The sequence below is a fragment of the Elgaria multicarinata genome, chromosome 1 (assembly GCF_023053635.1).
Source record: "Elgaria multicarinata webbii isolate HBS135686 ecotype San Diego chromosome 1, rElgMul1.1.pri, whole genome shotgun sequence".
In the NCBI taxonomy this organism is placed as follows: domain Eukaryota; kingdom Metazoa; phylum Chordata; class Lepidosauria; order Squamata; family Anguidae; genus Elgaria; species Elgaria multicarinata.
The window spans coordinates 141,941,635-141,969,105 of NC_086171.1; the positions used below are offsets into that span (position 1 = coordinate 141,941,635).

Here is a 27,471-nt window from a genome sequence, read left to right on the forward strand (position 1 = left end):
AAGCTAATCACAGGGCTCTAAAGTTAGTGCATCTAATTTACTGATTATAGCTTACAAGACCCTAAATGGAGCATACTAAAAAGCTGCAATTTAACAAATTGGGGTTTAGAATTCTCTTGTCATTAAAACAATTAGCAATTATGCTATTAATCTTTCCCAATAGCTCCAAGATTCTTATTTTAGAATAATGCAGATCTTGAATTTAAATTTTTTTGGGCAACTATTGACCAACAAAAAGGCAACTTATGGATTTATATCTTTACAAAAATATTTCTACTTCTCAGTTAAAATATGATTTAGCCTGCAACAGGAACATGCAAAGCGTTTAAAAAATCAGACCATATTATATAATGTAACTACTTTACCCCCCTCATATGCTCATGGTTTGTTCCCAATATGAAAACAACTCCTTCCAGCTAGGAAAAGACGAAGAACAGAGCCTGTTAAAAAAAAAAAAGCCAACTCACAATAATGGTAGAATCCAACTAAAGTCCTACTTAGAGTAGACCCATTGAAATTAATGGGACTTGTCAGTTATAACTAACAACTCAGTCATTTCAGTGGCTCTACTCTAGGTAGGACTTTAATTGCAGTCTACCTTAAACATTTAATATCTGGGATAGTTCTACCTGGGATAGCACCTCTCTGTAGGATTGTACAATGTACTGTGAGTTGGAGGAGAAGCAGCACAGAATTTAATTATTATATCCAACAACTTCGTAGGTTTTTATGAGCATTTCTACACCAGGTTAAAATCCAGCAACTTTACAGGGCTTCTGCTTCCAGTTTCCTTGTGGGATTAGATTAGCTCCTTACCATGTGATTTCCCCCTTTTTTTTCATTTCCATATATTTTATTATAAAGCCACTACATGGTGCTGTACTATTATCTGTGATAAACCAGCGTTTTGTCAGTACACCATAGATTTATGGTGGGAGGGAAAATGCCAGACATTTATTATGATGAAAGGATGTAAAGAGCAGAAGGTATCCTAGCAGATGATGACATCATGTATTGGCCCTGCAAACATCTCTGAGTGACCAATCAGGAGCGCACGATAAATGCCTTATGTAGAAATGGCCTAGGACTGCCAATCTCAAGACATGGTTATACCATGTAGCCCCCCAGCCTTTCAGCCAGAAGAAGCAGGATGGGGGTGGGTGGGAAGAATCATTATACCTCTTTTGTATAATACCACCTAGAGACTGAGGTGGCTCTGCATTCTCAGTTAAAATGTAGGACTTGTCTGTACAATGGGGCTGTGAATGTCATCCTGTCTCATATCTAAAAGTCCTTCCTTCCGCTTTCCCCTCCTCCTCAATGCCACTGTCTGATCTGCTCAATAACAATGCTGCTTTTGCATATGTGTCAGCTGCCTGGCACAAGGGATGGACAGATGTATTTCCTGTCCAGGTCACTTTAGTACATATTAATTCGTAACTCAGTTCGTTCCCTTTTCCTCTCAATCTGCAGATTTTTTTAAAAAAGCACAAAAACTGATGTTTAAATGCTATTTGAATATGGAGTTTCAAACATATTCTTTCACAAAACATGCATTTCTAAAACTATTTTCTCTTTAAAAGATGCTTTTTTATATGCATTTTGATACATTTTGGAGCCAAGAACTATGTCTCAAAATGGGGGAGAACTGTGAAATACGATGGCTAATTATATTCTGATCACACATTCATCCACAAGGTACAGAGCAGAGTTAGCAAAGAGTGAATTCCTCAAGCATCCTTACTTGGCACCAGCCTTTTCTGACATCAGGGGCCTAAATACCGGCCTCCAGCATCATGACCCCTCCCCTGCCACTAGCTGATATTGGGTCAGTTATTATTCAGAGTCTTGAAAGCCATATCTAAGTCACACCCACATGATTTGTAATGCACCAAGCCAAAAGCAGCCTACCAGTCATTTATTGTGTCTTCCCGACAACCCCTCTGTCTTTGGAGATCCAGGAAGACCGCAGAAAGAAAGTTTATTACATCCCTTTTGGTGAATTGCATTTGGGTTGAACGTTGTGTAGGCATGAGCTAAATATCATTGAAATGCATTGATAGCCTGAGTTGTCAAATGATACCATATTAGTTCTAAATTCAGCTGCTAGACTGTTAACTGGGGCAGGGAACTGGAAACATCTCTTTCTAGTGCTTAAACAGCGGCACTGGCTCCCAGTCCATTTCCAGGCACAATCAAGTGCTGGTGGTGCTTACATTTAAAGCCCTACATCACTTGGAAACACAGTACATAAAGGATTGCCTACATCCACATCAGCCTGCCTATATAATGAAATAATCTTCAGAGGCCCTCTTCCTGGGCGCCTCAGCTAGCTGAGATGGTGACTGCAGACATGGCCTTCTCAGTAGTGACACCCTGTATGTGGAAAACTCTCCCTAGAATATATACCTGCCACCCACATTTCTATCTTTTGGGTGCCAGTTGAAGACTTTTAAAAAGATGTTTCCCTGTGCCTTTTTAATAAGAATTAACTGCTGAAATAATTTGTGTTATGCTGTTTGTATCTGCTGTTTCATATTGTTGTATTTGTTCTAATTGTGTTGTTTTAGTGGTCTTTAAGCTATCCTGAGGAAAAAAATATTTGAAGGGTGGGGTAGAGATTTTCTAAATAAATAAAATATATGTGCAGATTGGCTGAGAGAACCTCTTGCTTGGAGTATATCTCTGAGTATGTGAAAAGGTGTCAATAATTTCAGTCAATAATTTATTTAAAATATTTCTTAATTGTCCATCATTGAAAAAAGACTCCAGAGCACTATTTACACAAACATATAAATACAAAACAACAACAAGCAAACCAACATAATAAAATGCAACAACCAATTAAGCAAAACAAAAACAAACAGAATAGACTTAGACATAAAATTCAACAGAACAAAATTTTCTCTAAAATGTCTGGTCAAATAACCCAGTCATTATAGACTAGTTCTCAACCTGGCACCAGAAAGATTGTAGCGTTGACAGCAGTCAACCATTTTGTGGAGAGCACTCTCACTGGAGTCAATTCTCATGACACTAAAATATGGCTTGGTGTTATGTCTGAAACAGCCCACTACTTAGAGTTATTTGCCTTTTAAAATTGCCTGTTTGTCAGCATCAAGACAATTGCCGCAACATGAGAGTGATCTACTTTGGGTACTCGGAGCTACAAATGTTATTCATGTAACACAGCAACTAACTGCTGAGTTTAGGGACCCTCCACATCATCCGGGAATTCTGCAGTGCTAAGTGCTGAAGTTGCAAGAGACCGGGGGAAGTGCAGCAATATGGCGAGGAGTTGCCCATGTGACTCTTTCCCAATGCTTCACTTCTGATAAAGCCACAAATGTTTTAGGTAGATTAGGAAGGAAACAGAACAGACTGATAGTTGATTACCATCTTGACAGAGCTGATTAAATAAGCAAAGAATGATGAAGACATTTTTCCTTGATAGAATCCTGCATTAATATTAAAAGCAGCTGCATAAACAGTTTCAAAGGCACAGCTAAGCTCTCTCTCTCTCACACACACACAGAATGCAGGGACATTTTGAACAAAGACTGGAACAGGGTTCAAATACACTCTTAAAAGCTATGAATGCAAAAGGCCCCGCAAAATAAAATGATGAAAGCCTGCATGTGATTTCTACAATTCATCAGCACTTTGTAGAGAGTCAGTAAGATGTTTTATTGTAGCAAGCAGTAGTTTCAGGATAAAGTAAGTGTCTGACACAAAGAAAAAAAAATCATGTAAGATTACCTATCCAGAGCATGAAGACAATATATTGCTTTAACTGATGTTGTGAGTAACCCTGGAGGCCAAGTGACAGGTCAAGAGGTGGGATATAAATAATTTATTAAATAAAATGAAGGATTCTGTGTAATTCAAAAAGCTTGCATTATCAAAAAGCTACTAATGAATACAACAGGCTTTATCTTACCCATTTCAGTTTAGTTGATCGTAAACCAAAAATAACTTGAGTCTATGTCCATACTATAAGAGACCAGCACAACCATAAAAAGTATAATTGCCATTTTGTGGTCATAGTTAATGCTCCTTACAGAGAAAATATGTTGAGCACTTTACCCATAGTACATATTTCTGTACTATGGGTAAAGCAAGACAAAATAGAGCAATAAGATAGACCAGGGGTGGACAACTTGTGGTCCTCCAGACATTTTGACCTATAACTCCCGTCAACCCTAACCAGCATAGCCAATGGTGAGGGATGATGGAAGTTGTAACCCAAATTATCTGGAGGGGCGCATGTTGACCATCCCTGAGGTAGACACATTCATCTACCAAGAAGTACAACCTCTAATAGTCCATGTTTGTCATCCTTGAGAATTCTGGGGGTACATTCTGGGATATCCCTTAAGAACCCCTATGTACGTCATGGTGTCCACAGTACCAAGCTACCACAATAACAACAACAGGATTACTTCACCACAAATAAATGGGTCAATCCCTTATTGTATCAAGCTGCACATTCTGCAATGTTCCTAGTGGTGGGGGAGGGGGGAATGCATGGATGAAAGTAGCATAGAGTAATGAAAACTCATGAGGATTGTCTGGATGATGTGACATAGTACAGTGCTCCTTATGATAAAGACTGTTTTGCATCATTCAGCTAACGCAGGGCAATTAGCACCATCTCTCCCCAAAATGTTTGAGATGGTCCAAGATAAGTCTTTACAAAGTCATAGCAATACTGCATAACAAATACTGAACAGCATGGATTCTGAATCATTATTTTTTTCATTCTCACAGAACATCAGCAAGCGTATTCTAGGACAATTTTGGATTCAAGGCAATGGCAATTCACCTTCTATTAGCAGGAATCATCTTAGTATACACGTATCCAAAAGCAAAATTTGGGAAAGCACAGAAGAACTCATAGATCTAATAGTATTGATATTGCATGGTAAGTCTTTTATACAATGCCTTCTATCCTGTTTGTCCAATACCACAGAGGACAAGCAGGATCTGGGTTTAAAAAAGCAAGTATCATTGTTTGTAAAGTTGATGCCTCCAAACAAAGGAATGGATGGGTCAGGCATACTTACATATGAGAGAGAACTCCGAGTTATTCAATAAAGTCTGGCCTCCCACTCCACCCCAAAACCTCAATCACAACTGGCAGCAGCGAACAGCTTGCAGGCAGGCATCCACCAGAGTTGGGAGTTAGTCTGAAGGGGAGCAAGCAAGCAAGCAACTTTCTAAGACTTGCTTCCTTTCTGCTTAGAGCCTGGAAATTATGCTCAGAGAACGCATGCCTTCAGGCACATGCTCTCTGAGCCACTTAGTTACAACCTACAAAGGAGTCTTTAAACTGCAGAGAGAACTACTGGTTTAGATGGTTTTAAAAGGGGATTCAACAAATCCACAGAGAACAGATTTTTTAACAACTATTGGCAATGATAGCTAACTGTGTAACATATAGGTTTAGAAGCAGCACACCTCTGTATACCTGTGCTGGGATACCAACAGCCAGAATGGCTGTTGCCTTCTTTTATGCTCTGCTTGGGGGCTTCTCAGAAACAGAATGCTGGATTAGATGGACCCTTGTGCTTCGATCCAACAAAGCTCTTGCAATCTTGTATCAAAGTTAAGTTTATTGCATTGATGCTGCTCTTTAATTCTGCTGTATTGAGTTCCAAGGGTTGAGCTGTAGCAGAAAGTTCTATCTTAAACCAAAATAGCTTTAAAAAGTAACATGGCTCTTATCACAGTACATAATAAGTCCCAATCAGGAACTAAATTCTTGTACAGTTACATCCTTATTTCCAGTTGCTTTTGGGGGGAAATAAACTCGAGAATGTGCTGAACTGCATGATGAATGGTTCAGTTTCTAATTAAATGTGCAAAAGAACTGAGGAACCTATTTAAATGGCAGACCATGCCCTGTGCTTAATGTGTTTTTGAATTTCATTCTGATGACTGATGGCTGAGGCTAGCCTGCAGATATCTGCCAACATTTTGCATTGCAACAGAGATACACATCCCTCAACAATGTCAAGGGGACAACTAATAAAAGTTAGGCAGTACATTTTAATATTTGCCTTCCTTTTTTCTTCTTGAGCTGAAGAAAAAAGCTCAAGATACTTAAATTTCCACAGTTTAAGGCAGAACAGTAGAGTTCTCTGTCTCTGTCTTAATAGCTAAGGCCAAGTTGCATTTATCTTGAATTCTGAAAATTCTGTCTGTCAAATGCATAATAGAAAGGGCGTCAAGTTCAAAAGGCCATGGTAGAAAGCTAGAAACCTAATGGTTAGTATATCTAGATTTTCTTACTAGACAACTGAGGACATGAGCTGTAAAATTCTCAATTTCCTTGGTTCTTGACATTTATTTTTTCTTATCCTTAAATCTGCATTTTTATCACTAGGTAAGTTTAAAAACCAGAACAAGTTCATTTGGGTGTACTTGTCTCATGGTTTTAAAAAAAATGTCGTAGTGGAACACAACATCTGTCTTTAGGTTGAGTCTTCTTATGCAACATCATTGATTATATTATATCATATATGTCTTCTCCCAATATTCATACATGTGACCAAAAAGCTAACATGTCAATCAACCCTTAAGTCTTTGGCATTGTGGGTTCTCTTGATTTAGATTCCCAGATTTCAGCTTGCTTTGAAAAAGAGAAGAAAGCAGCAAAGGAAACGGCTAGAAGCAGAAATAGTTTCCTCAAGAAAAACAGTACAGTTACTAGACTCCCCCCCAAAATAGACTACTAGGAGTTTTGTTCTTTTAGAAGCCATTGACTTAAACAGGTTTTGTTTAATCAGTAAAATAATCAACTGTAACAGATGAGAAAAGCTGGATCAAGTCAATCAAACTAGATAAGTTATCATAACAAAGGTGGAAAATATGACAAATTTCAGTCAACTTAACTCGGCATGAAAAATTGGTCCTTAACCCACATGAATGACAACCAGTGCAGCCTATAGTGTCCCACAGAAAAAAAATATAGGGTGAGGAAAATGTCTGCCTTCCTGTACCCAACTGCTTTCCTGCTTTCATAAAATTGTGGGTGATGTCATGTTCTATTAGATTCCATGAGATGTCAGAGCTCCCCTGTCCTTCCTTTGTGCCCCACAAACCATTCCTTCCCCAGCAGAGGAAAGGGGACTCTCTCTTCACAAGTTCTCATCTAGCTATTTCAATCAAACTTTGATCTAAATTGATTAAACTTGGAGAAAATAGCTTTTTTTAATTGTATTTTTATTGTATTTTATATTATGCTTCTATACTATTTGTTTTATATTTTGAATGTTTTTTATGGTTTTAATTTTTGTAAACCACCCAGAGAGCTTTGGCTATTGGGAGGTATAAATATGCAATAAATAAATAAATAAATTCCAATGGATTCATTCCATTCCTAAGGCTCAGGGTGAACTACACCTTTTAACCTTACGAGTTTAACACATTTGCTGGACACATCCAAGAATGAGCTGAGTACAAATGTATTCTCAGCAGAGTTTTATTGGTGCTGGAGAAAAGGGGTAGAGGGTAGCTATTTTCTGATTTCCCCTTAGCACTCAGTGCCACCTCTCATGCTGTTCAGGAGAGTTAGAGTACCCTCTAGAACATCATGAATGATTATGTTGAAGGGAAAAGGGGGAATTGGAGAATATTGAATATCCCTTTCTCCAGTGCAAAGCCTCTGCTGGATGCAAGTACCCCCTGCAAACAGAAGGAGTTTTTCAATTTGTGGAGGTCTACGTCTGGATCTAAGCCAGATTTAATTTTTAAACAAAAGGAAACTTATTTGAAAATAAAACAGTTACTATGCAGTTGAAATTAAAATTGACTTGTATATTGAACTTTCTATTTCTGATTAATGCTTTGATTCCAAATGACAGCATGCAGATGGAAAACCAAAGATTGCTTATTAAATTATGCAAAGTGGTATGATGGGGTCAGTGATCAGTTTTGGCATAAAAGTTCTTCACCTGTCAGATTTCTAGTTATTTCAGTCACTAATTATAAACAGAAGAATTGAAAACATTGTACTACATATGTAACATTGCCTTAAGATCAGCCTCCATACCCAAGGACTGGCACTTGGCCAATGTAACAGCAATTTTTTATAAGGGATCTGAGGGGATACAGGATATTACAATCTATTTAGCCTAACATCATTCTAGGTAAATTGCTGGAAACTAGAGTGAAATTATCAAACATACATAAGGACAAGTCTTGCTGACGAAGAAGCAACATGACTTCTAAAAAAGTAATCCTTGTCTCACTCTTCAGAATTCTCTGAGAGTGTCAACAAGTACGTGAATAGGAATGATCCCAGTTGACACCGTGTACTTGTACTTTCAAAAAGTTTTGACAAAGTCCCTTTCTAAAGGCTGCTGAATAAACTTAGCAGTCATGGGAAAAGAGGGTTGGTAACCAGTTAAGAAACAGCAAGCAGACAGCAGGAATCCCATTGGTGGGATGAAAGAAGTGGATCTGTATTAGGTACTGGTGCTTTTTCTCTGAAAATTGGAGGAAAGGACAATAAAGTGGCAAATGCAGTTCAATGTAAGCAGTGTAAACAAACAAAAAATCCTAACTTCACATATACATTGATGGGATATGAACTGGCAAGGACTTACTAAGAAAGGAATCTTGGAATTGTGGTGGATAGTTCCATCAAACTGTCAACCTCATGTGGCAGGTGTGAAAAAAGTAACTACCATGATCATTAGGAAAGGGATTGAAAATAAAACTCACAACATCATAATACCTTTGTGCAAATATATGGTACAACCACACTTGAAATACTATGTATAGTTTTTGTCACTACGTCTCAAAAAAGGACATTGAACAGCTGGAAAGGGAGCAGAAAAGGACAATGAAGTTGGTCTAGGGACTGGTGCATCTACCCTACACGGAAAGTCTACAACATGTGGAGATATTTGGTTTTTGTTGTTTGTTTTTTAAAAAGTAGGAGGAAAACATAAGACATGTCAAATTATTCATGGTGTGGAGAAAACGGATGGAGAATTCACCCCCCTCCATCTCTTCTAATACTTCAATCTGGGGTCATCCAATGAACTTGAATGATGGGAGATTCAGGACAGATAAAAGGAAGTACTTTTTCACACAATACCCAGTTAAACTATGGAATTTGCTTCAACAAAGATGTGGTGAGAGCCACCAAATTAACTTGCTTTAAAAGGAGATTATACAAATCCATGGACAATGAAGCTATCATATCAATCTCTACTAATCCTGATGGCTATGTGCTATATCTCTAGGATAGCTCTAGTTACTGCAGAACAGTGACAGTAGAGAGCTATTGCCTTTTTTCCTACTTGTGTGCTTCCCATAAGCCACCTTGCTGGGCTCTGTAGGAAATAGTGCACTAGACTAGATGGTGCTTGGTCTGATCACTGAAAAAGAATGGCATATTTTGATGCACATTTGATGTGCATCAGATATTAGTATAACCTTAACCCCCTCCTGTCTCCCCACCACTCTTCACTACAGAATGAGAAAGAACAAGATGGTGGCCAACAGTTATTATTGTCTTTTCTAAACCAAAGCACTTGACTGATAAAATTTCTCTCTCAAGAACAAACACACACATACACACACAAAGAACACAGTCATAAACTACACCTCCCTATTCTTCACATCAGCTTGGTAAACATGAACTAAACGCTGGCACAGTTGCAACAAAATCCATCTTTGAAGATAGTAAGCCCCAAAGCTCTGTAAACAGCCCATTATGAAACACTGTAGGTCAGATATGTTCACTTGCAAAGCTTTTCTCTTCAGGGTAAAATGTGAAACATAAATCTATTGTCTTATAAGCAGCAGTGAAAAAATGTTACATATTTTCTAAACATGTAAGGAGGTGTCTAATGGTTTCTCCTTATTAATGTGTTTTATTAAGAAGGAGAGATGATAAGGTTTTAGCTTTAGGCACATTATAGTTCTGTTTAACTTCAGTTCTGATCAACAAATTGGACAAGAAGTGCACCATGTCAAATCTTTAGAACTCCCTGTTCCTATTGGCAAACAAGATACAACATCAAGAGATTGATGAAAGAAGGAAAGGTTGTAAGAATAACAGCCACATGAAATAGGCCTACTAGTTAGATTTGACTGCAGGAGGGAAAGTAAGCTGTTAGAGTGCAAGGTGCATACAAAGTCCTCTAGGGAACACAAGAAAAATATTTAACACACTAGATTGCGTTATTCTATTGTAATTCTTTTTAGATTCTGGCTTGTTCTCTTTTATCAATATAATGTTGCAGTCTTTATACACATTGAGCTCTGTCTGTTTACTTCTGATTAAACATGCACATGATTGTACTGTAAGTGAATTTTGCCCTTAAAATGAAGCTGTTTAGATACTGTCTTTAGGTTGAGTCAGTTCAGCTGCATGTGGGAACCTATCCTTCCCAAAAAGCGCTATTAAATTACTATAGGATTACCAAATACAGAATCACAATCGCCCAAATATAAAACTGGCCAGGAAATTATTAGAAGTGATTAGAACTGGGCCCAAGTGTTGGGTTGAAAGAAATGCATTTTTCAAACATTTTCATATGATTAAAAAAAAATGTTCCCCTATTTTTATCAATTTGGCATTCAAAAGAGGATGGGAGACTGAGAAGGAACACATCCCCATTGCCACAGCAACTGAGCTGCACTGTGACAATGAAGATCGCTGTTGTATGGCGGAACAGGGAGCAGCTGACTGGATGCACACTGGAATATGTATTTCAAACAGCATTTTGGTGCAACAAGAGCTGGTTTGAGCTTCTGAGTAAGGGGAATGGTTAATGTGCCTTCACTGACATACACAGCCAAAAGTAATTGGCTGCCTAACTCTTTGACATCATAATGTTTACTAAGCAATCGCTGATTGGCTGGGTTGATTTAATGGTATAAAACGCAGTCCATTTGAACTTTAAAAAAATGGCGCCACAGCAGGAGAGTTGGGATGCAAACAGTACAAAAAAATGGGCAGTGTATGGGTAAGGGTATTGATGATCAAAGCTATTAAAACACACCATAAACATTTTAAGAAGATAATTCCACGCAGCCCTAGGAGTAGCATAAATTCCTACCCAACACTTCCAAATAACTCAATTCTTTAGCAAATTTGGACAACCATTTACCAAGAGGGCACACATCCACGTGGAAAGTCATGAGTAGCATCACCTATAGAGTTTTAAAAAACCTTTTATACAACCTTTCAAAATTTTAAAAAATAATCATCAAAAGGAACTTCCACCACAGGAAGAGATTGCTTTATACATTCCTCAGTTTGCTGTTCAGATTCATCTACAGTTTTTAATACCACACATTTTTTCCTGATCAGAAATCCAAAGACATATAGGTAAAAGCAGACATAGCACAGACACTGTGCAGTATAGCCAAAATAAGAAGTGCTATGTGATAATTATTTTATATATATGCAGAGCCATCCATTAGAAAGGTATGGTCCTAAACTACAGTATAGTTCTCAAGTGTCCCTGATTGTCAAGAATGTCCCTCTTCCAGCTTCTTGAGGGTCCCTAGGCTCGCTGCAACAGCCCTGTTACCTAGAAACTACCTTTAACAATATAATGGCTTCCAACCATAATTTATTTATTTATTTATTTATTTATTACATTTTTATACTGCCCAATAGCCGAAGCTCTCTGGGCAGTTCACAAAAATTAAAACCATAGTAAAACAACCAACATGTTAAAAGCACAAATACAAAATACAGTATAAAAAGCACAACCAGGATAAAACCACGCAGCAAAATTGATATAAGATTAAAATACAGAGTTAGAACAGTAAAATTTAAATTTAAGTTAAAATTAAGTGTTAAAATATTAAGAGAATAAAAAGGTCTTCAGCTGGCGACGAAAGGAATACAGTGTAGGCGCCAGGCGGACCTCTCTGGGGAGCTCATTCCACAACCGGGGTGCCACAGCGGAGAAAGTCCTCATTCTAGTAGCCACCTGCCTCACTTCCTTTGGCAGGGGCTCACGGAGAAGGGCCCCTGTAGATGATCTTAAGGTCCGGGCAGGTACATATAGGAGAAGGCGTTCTTTCAAATAACCTGGCCCCAAACCGTTTAGGGCTTAAAATGTCAATACCAGCACTCTGAATCGGGCCCGGACTTGGACTGGCAGCCAATGAAGTCGTAAAAGGACTGGTGTAATGTGAACTCGCGGCCAGTCCCTGTTAGTAACCGTGCTGCCCTGTTTTGTACCAGCTGAAGCTTCTGGACCATTTTCAAAGGCAGCCCCACGTATAACGCATCAGAGCATGGATAACTGTAGCTAGGCTATCTCTGTCCAGATAAGGGCGCAGTTGGTATATCAACCTAAGCTGATAAAAGGTGCTCTTTGCCACTAAGTTCACCTGTGCCTCAAGTGACAGTTCTGGATCCAAGTGCACCCCCAAACTACGGACCTGATCCTTTAGGGAGAGTGCAACCCCGTCCAGGACAGGGCAAACATCACCTCGCCGGACAGATGAACCGCCCGCTAACAGTACCTCCGTCTTGTCTGGATTGAGTCTCAGTTTGTTAGCCCTCATCCAGTCCATTACCATGCCCAGGCACTGGTTCAGAACAGTCACTGCCTCACCTGGGTTTGATGAAAAGGAAAGGTAGAGCTGGGTATCAGCCGCATATTGATGACACCTCAGTCCACATCTCCGGATAACCTCCCCCAGTGGCTTCATGTATATGTTAAATAGCATAGGGGATAGGCTTAGGAGCCACGGCATAGAGCAATAATCCCCCAGCACCACCTTCTGGAATCGGCCATCCAAGTAGGAGCAGAACCACTGTAATGCAGTACCCTCACTCCCAGCTCAGACAACCTATCCAGAAGGATACCATGGTCGATGGTATCAAAGGCCGCTGAGAGGTCCAGGAGAACCAACAGGGTCACACTCCCCCTGTCTCTCTCCTGGCAGAGGTCATCCCACAGGGCGACCAAGGCAGTTTCCATTCCAAAACCAGGCCTGAAACCCAACTGAAATGGATCTAGATAATCCGTTTCATTCAAGAGTGCCTGGAGTTGTCCTGGCATCTATCAGACCTAGCTGTGAACATTTCTTCAGGTACTTCAAACTATCCTATCCTTCGTAGGGAGAACACACCAGTTTCATGGAACAGATATCACATGAACTGTTAAAAAAACGAAACATGCCTTAACTTTTGTGACTAAAGTTCTTCTGAAGACTATCTTTATTTTGATGAAGGAGAACTCTATAAATGAATTATTTTTGTTCTGTTTCATGTTTATTAAAACTTTAATACCTTTCAGTTACATTTTGCTCCTCATATTAAAATCCATAGACTGAGAGGTAAGCTACAAAACCTCATAGCATCTGCATTTATCTTTTTTTAAAAAAAATGGGTTTATGTAACCAGCTTTTGGTGCATGACCACACAAAGCTTATTTTGGGGGATGTGCAATACTTCTGGTCATTCCAGCCCACACACATGTGCCATTGTGATGACTGCAGGAGTTCCACTGATCATTTCTATGGCTGATAGTTATGACTGGAGGACCAACACAGGCTTCTACAATATACATAGCCAGATTCCTGCTGTAAGCACCCAAGAGGTAAATAGCAGCTTCCTTTTCTGTGGATGTGCCTAGTATCCAACCACAAAACAAAAATACCTGACACACATCATTCATTCATTACATCTCTATACCACCCAATAGCCAAAATTCTCTGGATTATTTACAAAAATAAAAACATACAATAATTTACAATATAATAACATAATATGAAACCATTTTTATACAAAAATATAAAACAATTTCACATTCAACAACCAAACCCCCAGGACTTGTTAAAAACCTTGTCATATGGTGTCAAACACCTGGGAATAAAAGAAAGTCTTAACCCAGCACTGCAAAGACTACAAAGTTGGTGCCAAGCAAATTTCACTGGAGACAGTGATCTATAATCAGGGTGACACTGAGAAGGCTCTCTTCCTTGTTGCCATCCTCTGAATCTCCTTTGGAGAAGGCACGTGGAGGAGGGTCTCAGGTGAAGATCATAGTTTATGGGCAGATTTGCATTGGAAGAGGCACTCTGTCAGATATTGTGCTCCTGAGCCATGTAAGGCTTTATAAGTAAAAAACTTGAATTGTGCTTGGATACATGCAGGCAGGCAGTGCAAGCAGGTGGAAATTGGTGTCATATATTCAGACCTTTTCGTTCCCACTATCAATCTGGCTGCTGCATTTTGCATAAGCTGCAACTTCTGAACTATCTTCAAAGGCAGCCCCTTATACAGCCATGCCTATAATCTAACTTGGAGGTTACCAAAGCATGGAGAACTGAAGCCAGGTTATTCCGTAAACATGGTTCTTTCCCACCACAATAATACACGAACAGTTAGCAGTGTTTAAAAGGCATAAAATTAAACAATGCCTGTGTTCAGAAGTAAAAGAAATCATGGTTGTTCCTACGTGAAAAGTGCCACTCCCCCCACCCACTTTGTTGTGCAAGAGGAGAAGGAATTGGAAGACTCAGTTGGTAACATTTTACCTAAATATTCATATTTATTTATTTATTTATTTATTTACTTTATAAGCTGCCTTATTGGATAAAGTCCATCCAAGGCAGCAAACAATACACAAGTATAAAAATAAATAAGATGAAGGCCTTAGCTAGACCTAAGGATTATCCTGGGATCGTCCCGGGGTCATCCCTGTTCATGAAAATGACGCACAGTGGATCCAGAGATCAGGCAGGTATGACCCCGGGACGATCCCGTGATAAAGCTTAGGTCTAGCTAAAGAAGAACATGCAAGCCCAAGTTTAGCCACAACATATGACAGTTACTTTGCTTCAAGTAAAACTTTGATTGGGACAATTTGGGACAAGTGTTTAACCCTTTCACTACCTACAACTTTTCTGCTGCAATCCTTGTTTCCGGCTCCTTTTGCCTCCCCTCCCACCTCACATCTAGAGCCCCATAGGGAAGCAACTCGGATGGGGCAGGGAGGTGTAGCAGAAAAAAAGGCAAGAGAGGTAAAGGTTAAATAACCTTTTGTTCTCCTACTTCTCTGCTCCAAATTGCCCCCTCCCAAGCCTATTATCTCTAGTAAAATTTCTATCTCGGTTTTGAGATTCATTTGCATAAAATATTGGGTTGGAACCAGATGAGATTGAACAGAATTCCGTTCACACAATACAACTTTCCTGGCTCCTCCCTCCAACATGACAACCGCTGTGCTTCCCCAAAAGCCATCTGTGAGGATCAAGATACCTTCTAGAATACCCTGAAATCCTGCAGGAGGATGGGGGAAATTGGAGAAATTTGGTTAGCCCACTCATTTTCTTCTTATGCAAGGTATCTGTGGATCGAAGCCAAAAAGTTCTACGTACTGTATGATACAGCAACAGGACAGATCAACAGTTGCAGGTCAACAGTGCAGTGGGACTATTGCCTCACCATTATAATAAACAAAAAGATGGACCTATTTTCAATTTGCTCAGAACTATAAAAGAGAAGAGAAGATTTCAAAGAGTCTTTGCCTATGTACTGTTTGCAAATTTATCTGATTACCTGCAATATGCAGCAGATACTTACACTTCTAGGGGGAACATGTTATTGAAATGATGCCATTTCAAAGAAGAAAGATACCAAAGGCAATAGCCATACTGGGGATCCAAGACAGGGAATTGTTAAAGAAAATGCTTCTGAATAAATAAGCTTGAATGGACAGGTGAGGAATTAATTTCTGCAATTTCAGATAATATTCTGAAACCAATAAGAGCACCAGTGCTGACAGGCATTTTACGTTTTCCTTCCTGGAGCAAATTAGTTACATTTCACATTCTCAAAACTCCCAGTTTTAAAAACAAGTACACACCAAAGATGTATTTTAGACATGCAAAAGTAAGCAAGCAAGCAGCATGCTTTGTATTCTCATAGAGCTGTGCTGCTTGGCTAGCACTGGGGTTCGTCGCTCACTGCCTTTGCAGTACCATCGTATTACTTGCACTGCTAAAAGATGCGGTTTGGAGCCATATATTCAGCTTATGTATAAAAGCAGCCTCTAGCATGCATTAATGGGAAATTATAATGTATTCCCGATCTGGCAAATGCCCACGCACCCTCTCTCACAACCTGTTATGTCATATCTCTAATTGCAAGTCACTGCAGTGATGCTAAGTGTTCCTCAGTGATACAAGTGCTTCCCTAAGAGAATTCCTCCTTTGAGGTTCTCTAGAGCCACATCTTTGTATACAGAATCGAGTGCTTCACGAAGTTCTATGTTCGCGATGTTTGACAAAGGGGGAAGTAAAAAAGAGGGATGTCAAAACATACCAAACTATTGTCACCGTGTCTTTTATAGAGTTAAATATTTAGACATGAAGGGGGAGGGGTTTTTCATAAACAAACACAGACACACATGTGCACACATGGAGCTCACACTAAATATCTTAATTCTATTTACTACATACATGGAGAGAGACAGCCCCTCAGACCTCATAGCAAGTAATATTGTAATATTCCATACTTTGTGGGAAATAGCTTGTTTACACACATTCTGTCGCCCTTTCACAATGAAAATGTTAAACATTTCAATCTCAGCAGAAGCTTTTTATTGTATTCTAAACATTTCCTACAGTCTTCCAAGGCAAAACATAAAAGAGCCCCCATCTGTTTCCATATTTTGATATTAAAAATAAATTAAGTTTGATCATTTTAAGGAGCCACAGCAGTATCTCATGCTGTCAGCTTGACAGGCTGATTCAAATGGATTACATCAATGATTTCAAACTTAAAACTTAGCCAATGCATTTTTAAAAGCAGCAGAATTCCATCTAACCATCAATCCTTCCTGCATACAAATAACTCAGAACGAAACAAAATGCTATTCCCATTTAAGCTTTCCATGTTCACTCACTATTAAATGCTGAAAAGGCACTGTGAAAATAAGTACAATATACGTAGATACTTTAATACGTACCTGGGAAACCCCCTTGTACCATTGCTGTATCAGTATGCACTTCAAGGTATCTGCATTCCTGACAAACATTCAAATGCTGTGAGCAGCTCAAATCCTCACCACACAACACACAGAAAGAGACTCAGAGCTCGTCTTTCTTCTGACGACCTTGGGCCTGACTGAGAGATTTCCCTCGCCTTCAGGGCAAGCAGACAGTTCTCTTTCTATTAGGAGAGGTGATCAATTACACTTAATTTCAAGCTTGCCAACAAGCAAACAGTTACATCTGTCAGCAAAACTGCCGGTACAACTATGCAGGGAAAAGCAAATCCCTGGTTTCCCACATCTGACCCACTGACGCTCTACTGCTGCTGCTAGTGCTGCTGCTGCTGCTACTGCTGCTGCTGTTGCATTGCTGGAAATCACTAATATTCGAACAGCATCCCCGTCCCGAAACACAGGTCAATTTAACACAACACTGTCCCTCTCCAGTAAGCTAGCTACAGCTCATATGATTTTTAATGGCCTGCTCTTAATTGCAGAGAAATGGTTTATCACATCCGGTCACATATATTTACAGACGCACGTTTCTGGTTCCAGTCATCAATGAATGCCTGTCAGCTCTGGAGATTTGCTTACATATTATGTTTCAGTTTTCACATTATCAGACATGCAGCAAAGGATCATGTGCATATTCTGAAACAAAAAAACACTATCCACTCTTAAAATTCAACTAATCTAAATCATTATTGTTTCCATGCAGATTTTAAGGCATTTAACGCCTTTCCAGTTAAAAAGTAGGAAAATTAAAACATTAAACTTTCCTTTTTCATATAGCAATTAAATAAAGTCACAAGTACGCATAATAGGAATTTAACCTTAGCAACTCCATAGTCATTATTTAGTCTAAATGAGGGTTTTTCTTTCCATCTGAAGAGCATCCCGTATGATCTACATGGACATGCACACATCCATAGAAATACCATCTGCTCAGTGGATTAACAGGGAAAGAACCAAAGTTTTATTATCTGTTAGAATTCTCCAAATAGTTCTCAGAGAAGGCTTTTTTCAGTGTTACAACACTGCACCAACAGCTGTAAAAACCTCTATTTTACATATATAAACCAGAGAGACAGACAGACACAGTCGCATGAGGGGGTGCATCAGGACTGACTCAAGGAATTTTGCTGCCTGAGGCAAAGGACAAGATGGCACCCCATCTCCATTCTATATACAGAAGCTAACTGGGCTGGCAATTGAATCTTACTTCAACACTGGCAAAAGGTCAGTGTCCTCCACCAGCCCTGGAGGCCACAAACTGGGTTAGGGGTACAGAACAAACTGTGTGGCACACACAACTTTGTCCTCTCAACATCTTGCTGCCATTCCCTGTAACCTACCATCAGCAGCCTAAGGTGGCCACCTCACTTTGCCTAATGCCAGGGCCAGTCCAGGAGCACATTATGAAAACTTATGAAAATTTACAATGTCAAAATGTTCCACTGTCCTTTAAGAAAAGGTGAGAAAGCAAATTCAAAGAAAGAATAAGAACAAAAAATGCTTACACATTAAATAAGGATTTATGTATAGCAGGGATTGGCTACCTGGCTCCAGCTCCAGCTGAGAGCCCCCTCCCTCCTGCTACCAACTGTTGCTGCTGAGGCCATCGGAGGAAAAGGAAGCAGCTGCTGAATTTTGCAACTAAGAATCTAGTGCCTGAATTTGCTTTCCCCCCCCATCCCAATCCCCTTTCCTTTTGTGTCATGTTTTTGAGATTGTAAGCCTGTGGGCAGGGATTGTCTTAAGAAATATTTTTGTAAGCCACCTTGAGGGCCTTTTTGGCTAAAGGGCAGGATAAAACTACTATAATAAATAAATAAACAGACCTGGCACTCTCTAGATGTTTTGGAATACAACAATGGGAGTTGCAGTCGAAAACATCCCAATGTATAGTACCAAATTAAAATCTAAGGTCACTGCCTACAATACTTGTCACCTGTTTGTGTGTCACCTTTGAAAGGCTAAAGCACTTTTTAGTACATTAAGAAAATCTAACAACAATTAGATATTAACATCAAAAGACTGTATTTTCCTGAAAGGTTTCTAAAGTCATTTTGCCTTTTTCACATGAAGTTCAGCAACATTTCTTGGTGGCTGCAGTGACATCTATTGGAGAGGTAGCATTTTTACTCCTGTTCACCTCAAGGTAGCAGTATACATTGCTCTTTTTCTTTTCTTTTCTATTCTGTTCTAACAGTCAAATTTTTTTTCTCTTCCCCTACGGGAAGTCCTACCTCTCCCAAGCAAAAGGTCCTGGGGAGACACTTGTCAATAGCTTCATGGGGCAGTCAATGCAACCCAAGCGTTGATGTGGCCCTTTGTCAAAGACATACAAAGATTAAGAAAAAATATATTATATCACATACAGAATAATATGGTGCAGTATCTTATACTGACAACACGCAAGTGGGACTCATTACTGGTGCAACAGGGAGCCAGCAGTTCGTAAAGCAGCCTGAAACAAACTGAAATGCTCATTTCTGGAATGGAACAAGTCCATGGAGCTTGCATAAGTTTCTTTATGAAACACTAACTCCCCATTACGCAAGTGGTTGGTCCCATTGATGCAATGCAATCACCGGGAACACAACAGTCCCACTGGATACTATCTAAGGTTTAATACATTTCTTCTGCAATGCAAGGCACTCCTCCTCCCTTCCAATCCCCTTTCCTTTTGTGTCATGTCTTTTAGATTGCAAGCCTGTGGGCAGGGACTGTCAAGAAATACTTTTGTAAGCTGCCGTGAGAGCCTTTTTTGGCTGAACGGCGGGATAAAAATGCTTAAATAAATAAATAAGGCACGTCTAAGGTTGGCCTTACTATCAGGCATCCTTAGGTTTTAGCAAAAACAGCCATAATTGACTATCCTTTCCCCTAACTGTGTACCTCAGCACCACCGGCTAAAGGAGGTAGCTAAAGGGAAACCAAGCTGATCAACATGGAAGACTCTTAACTGTAACAGGCTGCAGCAAGCTCCCTCATCCCTCTAAAAGCAACCAGTTTAGGCTGATCTGAATAACAATGGGTTTCTGCTGCTGTGTTTCCTCTCATAGACCAGGCTTCATAGATCACTGCCTCACCTCATTTCCTCCATAAATTGATCCAACATGTTACTTCTACTACACTACTAGTATCACTACTACTATTACTACCTACCAGTGGAGGCTGGTGGCTCCAATATCAGTGGGTCAGTGAATCGGCACCGGGTTTTAATAGGAACCAGCCAGAACTCTAAAGGAACTACCCAAGGCGTAAAGCACCTGACTGAAACCTGGAGCAGACACACTGCCCCACTGACATCAAAGCCACTAGCATCCACTCCTATTATTACTACTACACTGCATGTGCTTCTGATTCTCATAGCAGGAAGGCAAAATGGAGAAGCACTAGGAACTACCATGCAACAGGGAGGAAAAAGAATGCTCAGACAGAAGATGAGGGCCAGTGTACCGAGGCGCCATCATATTTCCCACCACAGGTGGACTTCCCCTTCCCCTCTCTACAGAGTTTGCCATTTTCATCTGAAATTTAACTCCCTCACTTCCAGTTCATCTGTACTCTCTCACTCCCACCTACCTATCTCTTCATTACATGTTATTCAGTTTTGGACCATTACAAGGGTTCCCCTATAGCCGTGCTCTCTACTGCACTTTTTTCTCTTTTGGGCTGTCTATTTCTCTTCATGCAAAAAGGCAGCATTGGCATTTAAAGTGAACGGAGAGGATGTATGAGCTACACAGGAGGAATTATGTGCAGTGCACTTTATTGTTAGCACCAAAAAGATCCACACCACAATACAAAAACAGCATTAAATTGCTTTTGAATCTCATTTCTGCAAGCACAATATTTAGCATAATACAAATAAAAACACACACCAAATACATCACTCATTAAACTGAACAAGAAGAGAACACATTTGAACAATGCTGATTCCAAGAAGAAAATATAACCAAGGCGTGGTAATGGCTCATAAAAGTGGAGAACTCTCAACAGACTGAAGAGTAAACACACAGCCAAGGTAATGAACACATGACCCTTATTATGCACTACAGAAGGAAGTTCTCCCTATCACTCAGGAGAGAAGTTTTTAAAAATTGGCCTCAAGGAACGCCCAGTTCAATTTTGATTTCAGTGAAAACATTAAATATTTTTTCCATCAGAATTCAGAATTTCAGTTCTTTGGCAAACATTTAATTCTAATCCTACAATTATGGGTGGCATGCGCAACCACTCCTTTAATATAGTATTGCAGATTAAGAGCAATCCTTAATGCAGAAATTCAATAGATCTAATAAATTTACCCTCTGTATACATGTCATCTTCCTCCTCCTTCTCCTCCTCCTCCTCCTCCTCCTCCTCCTCCTCTGTCTCTTCAGAGCTTGACTTTTTTGGTCCTTTGTAAGGTGGTGGCAATTTCATGGGTGGTGGAGCTCCACTTTTCTTCTAAAAAGGAAAAAAAGGTGGGTGAGCCCTGCTGATTACACACAAGACTATCACATTCGTTTTCATTTTTTTACACAAGGAATTATTGAGGTAAACTTATTTCCAATTTAAATGCTTTGGTTTAATGAAACAAACCCACAAACCCCAAAACCTCGCACAATACTTTGTTTGAACTAGCACATAAGAGCAGAAAACATATAACATTCATTTCATGTTAGGTTTCTGGGATGAGGGATTGGTTGGGAGTATTTCATTGTAAATATATATACCAAAATGATAATAGCATGGTACTTAACTGACAGCATAAATTAAGATCCCATTTTTTAACAAGGGGTTAATGCTTTTAAAAATAAATCTATTATTTCTGGAGCACTTTACAGACAAATGCTTTCTGCATAAAAGCGCCATAGATATTAAACACTACAGTATTTTATTTAAATCTTAGCTCCAATTAACATAGGTTATATATTATACAACTTTCAATAAAACTCCATTACCTCACATAAATAAAGGCATTTTCGATAACGCATGAAGTAGAACATAGCAGACTTAAAGAAAGCAGCTCAGGAGTTCTGCAGCAGCAGACCCATCCAAGAAGTCTGTTTCTCTGGCTCAAAGTAACTGAATCATAATGTTCAATTGTATCGCATGCAATCAAAGTGCTAATAGCACAATGCACTTTAGTAAACAAATGGTGAGTACCAGATGTGATGTGATCAACATAAACGTCCGGAAAAATCCTTTTTATGCAATACAGAATTATTACCCAAGGGTCCACAGACCATCTTTACAGAGAGTTTTCTCCAATACCTGTAGTAAAAGCAACATCTTGATGTATGTTTTTACAACCTTGTTTCAACAACTCACATTTATTGTAAATACACATTATTCTAATAACCAATGATAAGGGGTAGAAGCCAAACGCAAAATTGGAGAGGGTAATAAAAAGGTAGCAGCACCTCATTGGAAAATGATTTCCAGAATTATGATGTTCACAAGTGTATAAAATAAATTTAATTCATGCTGTCTACAGTAAAAGCATGCACATGCACACACACACACACAGAAAGTCATCTATTTAATAAAAGGCTTTGTAACGAGAACAAAATCACACCAAGGTTGTGTTATACCTAAATGAAAACTTTTCAATCACAGAAGTACTGGAGAGAGGCCTAGGAGTTTAAAGAGAACAGATTATTTGGAGGAATGGCTGCTACCAAAAGACCACTAGAACTTTAAGAATCAAAGATAATTCATCTCTTAAAATGAAACATTTCTTAAAGTCTCAAGTTATAATACTTTATTTTATTTACTACATTTATATCCCACCTTTTTTCCATCATGGAATTCAAGGTGGCTACCATGGGATTCCCAGGTGGTCTCCCCTCCAAGCACTCAACAGACCTAGAACTGCTTAGCTTCAGCAAGATGGTTGCCTCATGTGCCTTCAAAGCCATGACCTGGGACCTATTGGGTTATACTGTATGGTTCTGCATCCCAGCATGCCTTCCAAAGGTTTGGAGAGTTTGAAGGAGAAATGGATTCCTTTCTTTACTAATTGTCCTCAACTAGTTTTGCATATAACTTGACTGAATCAAAATCCCTATCAGTACTATCAGCTATCTCTGATCTTCATGTAGATAGTCAAATTATTACACATACTACTACATACCAGTGCTTACTCCTTATCATTTCACTGGACAACACACCTGTCTGAATGATGGTCTGTGTCAGCTGTCTTCCCTATTTGTGTTTCTTTATGGATCTGTACCCAATGGAGTAACTTCCAAACTTTAGGGTTCTTCCTTTCTTGTCTCTCCCTTAAAAGATCTTAAAGCCATGGGTGTTATGGAGAAACAACCTCGATGCACCCTTCGAAATTCAGAAGTAAACAGAGTATATTAGCTTTCCTCCCAATATTGTGAGTGTTTCTGGAAGCTCCTTTGGAAGAGAGTGAAATGTTTACTCAATGGTGTGATCTTCCATTTCAGCTGTTCAGATTTCTATGGATGCCAAGATGACAACATTCTTTGTTCCCAAAATTTAGCTCAGAGGTCAACCCTTGCTTAAGTGAATGTGCCCTTCACTTGGTAGAATGGAGGACTGTACTGCATGTTCCTTGGTATCTTTAGGTCAATGGTTCAACTTTGACTCACAGGAGCATCCCCCATTTTTGGACCATAGCTTAGTGAAAGAACTTTATATACTGAGGGTGCCAGGTTCAATCCCCAACATCTCCAAAAGGATCAGGTAGTATAGCAGCTGATGGGGGTGGGGAACTTCTTTCAGCCTGAGACCTTGGAAAGCTGCTGCCAGTCAGAGTAAACAATACTAGGCTAGATAAACAAATAGTCCGACCTGGTGAAAAGCAGCTTCTTAAGTATCTTCATTACCATCCCACCTTCTTCACCTTACATCTGTTTGCTTCACTTCATTTGTTAGATTACAACATTCTCTTCTAAATGAAGCTATATTGGGGGAGGCTTCAACCAGTAATTTCTTAAAGATCTCCATATGAGAATCCATGGATTAATGAGTTGATCAACTGGATTCAGGCTAGCTCAATTGACATTTGTAGTGTTTTTTTTAATGCTGAATTTTAAAAACTAGATCCACAATCTAGAGCCTGTGACTAACTCCATATGTTCAATGAGGTTTCTCCTTCCCAAGCAGCAGCCTAAACCATACCACAAACGATGCATTTGAATTCGGAAACAGTTTTCTATCCAACACAGAGCGGGCAAGAGAGCAACATGCTCTTCAAATAAATAACTGTTTTGTGCGTGATGATTTGCTTATCACCTTAAGGGTACCAAGGATATAAACCTAATAAAGAGGGTCTATAATAAAGAGGCTCTGCTAGGTTTATATACTCTTTAGTGCACAACTGAAGGATATCACAGGACTATGACTAAGAGTCTATCAGAGCATGCCCCGATAGACTCTGACTTTTGTTTTACTGCACAGGACTCTGAACACTGGGATTTTGTCAGTGAGACACTTCAGCTGATCCCTAATTATATGCCAGCTCCAGAACTCATGTATTCCATTAGCCTTTGATCACATCCTATGTATGCACATCTACTATCAGTAGTCTAAGTGATGAACAGGAATGCTTACTGCTAATAATAATTTTTAAAAACCATTAGCAGAACAACCACATTTTGTTCATGTTATGAACAGCCAGGAATGCTGCATAATTCAACAGTACAACTTCTACCCGCAGGCTCATACAAGACCATTTTAAACTTTATTTCTTAAATAAAAACACAGAAAATTGAGTAGTATCTTCACAATGAAATTGCTTTTTAAACTGGCAGCTAGGGAATACTTCAACATTGTAAGGACGTTTGATTACTATATAGACATGCATTTGATGTATCTATGATATAGACAAGAACTGAACTTCAGTGGCTAAGTAAGAAAATAGCTTCTTCATAGAGACCTCTGTGTACCCAGTCTCACTGGCAGAGCTCTAAGAGACAGTTCATACATATATGTCCATTGTACTATCAAGTGATGAACATACATGTGTGAATCGGAGACATTCTCAGCTGTCAGTCTCAGACTTGGGAGTCTCCCTTGCTTCAGGATACCACAATTGTGTGGTCAATTACTGGGATCACATAGTTTTGAACTAATCACATAGGCTACATTTAGATGTGCTACCCCCAGATAAGGTTGGTATACCAGCTGGGCAAAATCACGCATGTTTCCCTCTATATTATGGGCTGGATAGGATGGGGAAAATATCACCTTATTTAGCTGTACTTTATCATCTCTCCTGGGGGTGAGTGTAATGATCTTATGCTCAAATAATGCATCTAGTTTCCCAAATCAGGGCTGTTTTCTCATGTCTTCAGATCCAATATGTAAAACCAAGAAAATGCAATTCTACTGATAGTTACTGTTAAATAAAAAAACTTATGTCTACTACTGAAGGGAGAAATGAACTATTAATTATAAATAATTATCACAATATATTAAGAACGTGCATGCATAGTATTTACATTCTTTAAATATATCAGAAGTAGGAAATTTGCTAGAGATGTGGTCAGACTGTTCAATGACAAGGGAATTAAAGGAGTACAAAAGAAGGATAAGGACACTGCAGAGCAGCTTTATATTTGACTTCACTGCAGAAGATATCCAGCAGTTACCCATGACTGAAATGACATTTTCAGGAATGTAATCTAAAGAACTGATGTAAAATAGTGGTGGCAAGAGATTAAGTTCTAGACCCTAAGAACAAACAAATCATTGGTTCCATATAGTATCTGCCTGAGAGTTCTTAAAGAACACAAGTGTGAAATTGCTGACCTTCTAACAAAAATATGCAGCATGATCCTAAGATTGGCTTTTATACCAGAGGACTGCAGAGTTGCCAGTGAAATACCTATTTTACAATAGAATCCAGGGGGAGTCCAGGAACTTGCAGGCCAATTAGTTTTTACATCTGGTAAAAAGTGTTATTGAAGATAACATTATTGAGCATATAGAAAGACTAGTCCTGTTTAAAAAGAATCAACATGGCTTCTGCAGAGGTACATTCTGTCACATTGACCTTTTATAGTTCATTGAGAGTGAAAATATATAGATATAATGAATCTGTGCTTATCTTTGGCTGCTAATAGCATTTTAAACAAAATATCTGGCATTATCCACTCTGCTGGCAACAATCAAAGCCCAGACGCAAAGGGCGAAATCATTAATTTGGTTGATTTTCATTGATGCCTAGACTAGTGCCTATGAATATGAAAAATGTTCACATCTCTGCTGCAGACTGGCTCCTTTATATAAGATGCTGGCTACTAGTAATTTCAAATGTTTTATTTATGGTCATCCACTGGTGTACACTGATTTTAAATCAGGGCTGTTATTTGCATGGGGAGCAATCCCAGAATTAAGCTTGGTTCCTGCTACATGCTTATCAGTCCATTGTGAATGGTGGAATGGTTTATCTACAAGTTTTAGTCAATTTTCAGATTTAAGAATTGAAAGCAAAACAAAACAAAACCCTGAGTCACCATTCCAGGAAAATATCTCGGTTATAAACTCTAGGGGCAGATATATCAGAATTGCATGCACACATTATCTTCATTTAAGACCAGTTGATACTGCTAGGCCATCTACTGGGATGAATGAGCAATATCCTATACTACTACATGTTGTGACAGTGGACCCAAAGTAACTTTGGAAACAAATGGAAATGCTTGTTACCAGAATAAGACAGATCAATGGAGCTCACCATCTGTGAGCTCTGCTATTTTTTGCTCGTTTCCATTTGATCCACTAGCTTTCCTTAGCTATAGCAGTGGGTCTTGCTACCACACAAGCAGCACTGGTTAGTGCCCTATGTAACCACTACATCTCCCACTAACTTCCTAACCCATAAAAAAAAAAAAAAACCCACAAGGATGTTTTGAGTGTGTGTGGACACTCTTGGCTCCTATGATATTTAGGCCTTTTGCTTACAAAAGAGGTCTCAAATACAGCAAGTACATCCTATAGAATTTGTTCTCATGTTTTGAATGGGCAAGGGAAGCAAATCACTTAGTGTCTGACTAATTAGCAGTGGTAATCTTCCTGAGTGAAACCAAAAACGCCCATAAGCACTTCACCATTCTGATGCAGCTCTGATTTAGTAAAGTGGGGGGGAAAATATTGTTGATGTGTATGCATAGTATTCCTTAAAATGTTATGTTATCTTTTATGTCTTGATGGCCTATATGGAAAGATGTGCCTGCTGACTACAGCCAGTCATTTTACAGTGTTATAGCAGCCATGAAAGGCATACCTTTTCACAGCTTTCAGAAGGATTAGGAACTCAGTTCTTGAACTATAAAATGCAGAGAATCCAGAAGGTTAAAAGGCTGAGAGGCTTTAAGTGGATACCTTGTTTAAGATGAGATGAGAAACTACAGAAGCTGAAAATGAGCCCAGTGCTCTAACTACTTATTATTGGGGCTCCTGTATTCAAGGTCCCAATCTCAGCACTATAAACTTCATATTATGCAAATAAGAT

The 27,471-nt window shown here is 39.1% G+C and overlaps 1 protein-coding gene across 1 annotated transcript in view; it reads right to left on the bottom strand.

Moving 5' to 3' along the window:
* Positions 1–27,471, bottom strand: part of PATJ (PATJ crumbs cell polarity complex component) — a 187,062-nt gene that overhangs the window by 74,845 nt on the left and 84,746 nt on the right. Inside the window, exon 27 of the mRNA XM_063138122.1 lies at positions 21,305–21,446. Coding sequence (XP_062994192.1) covers positions 21,305–21,446 — 142 coding nt within the window. The remainder of the gene's footprint in view (positions 1–21,304; positions 21,447–27,471) is intronic.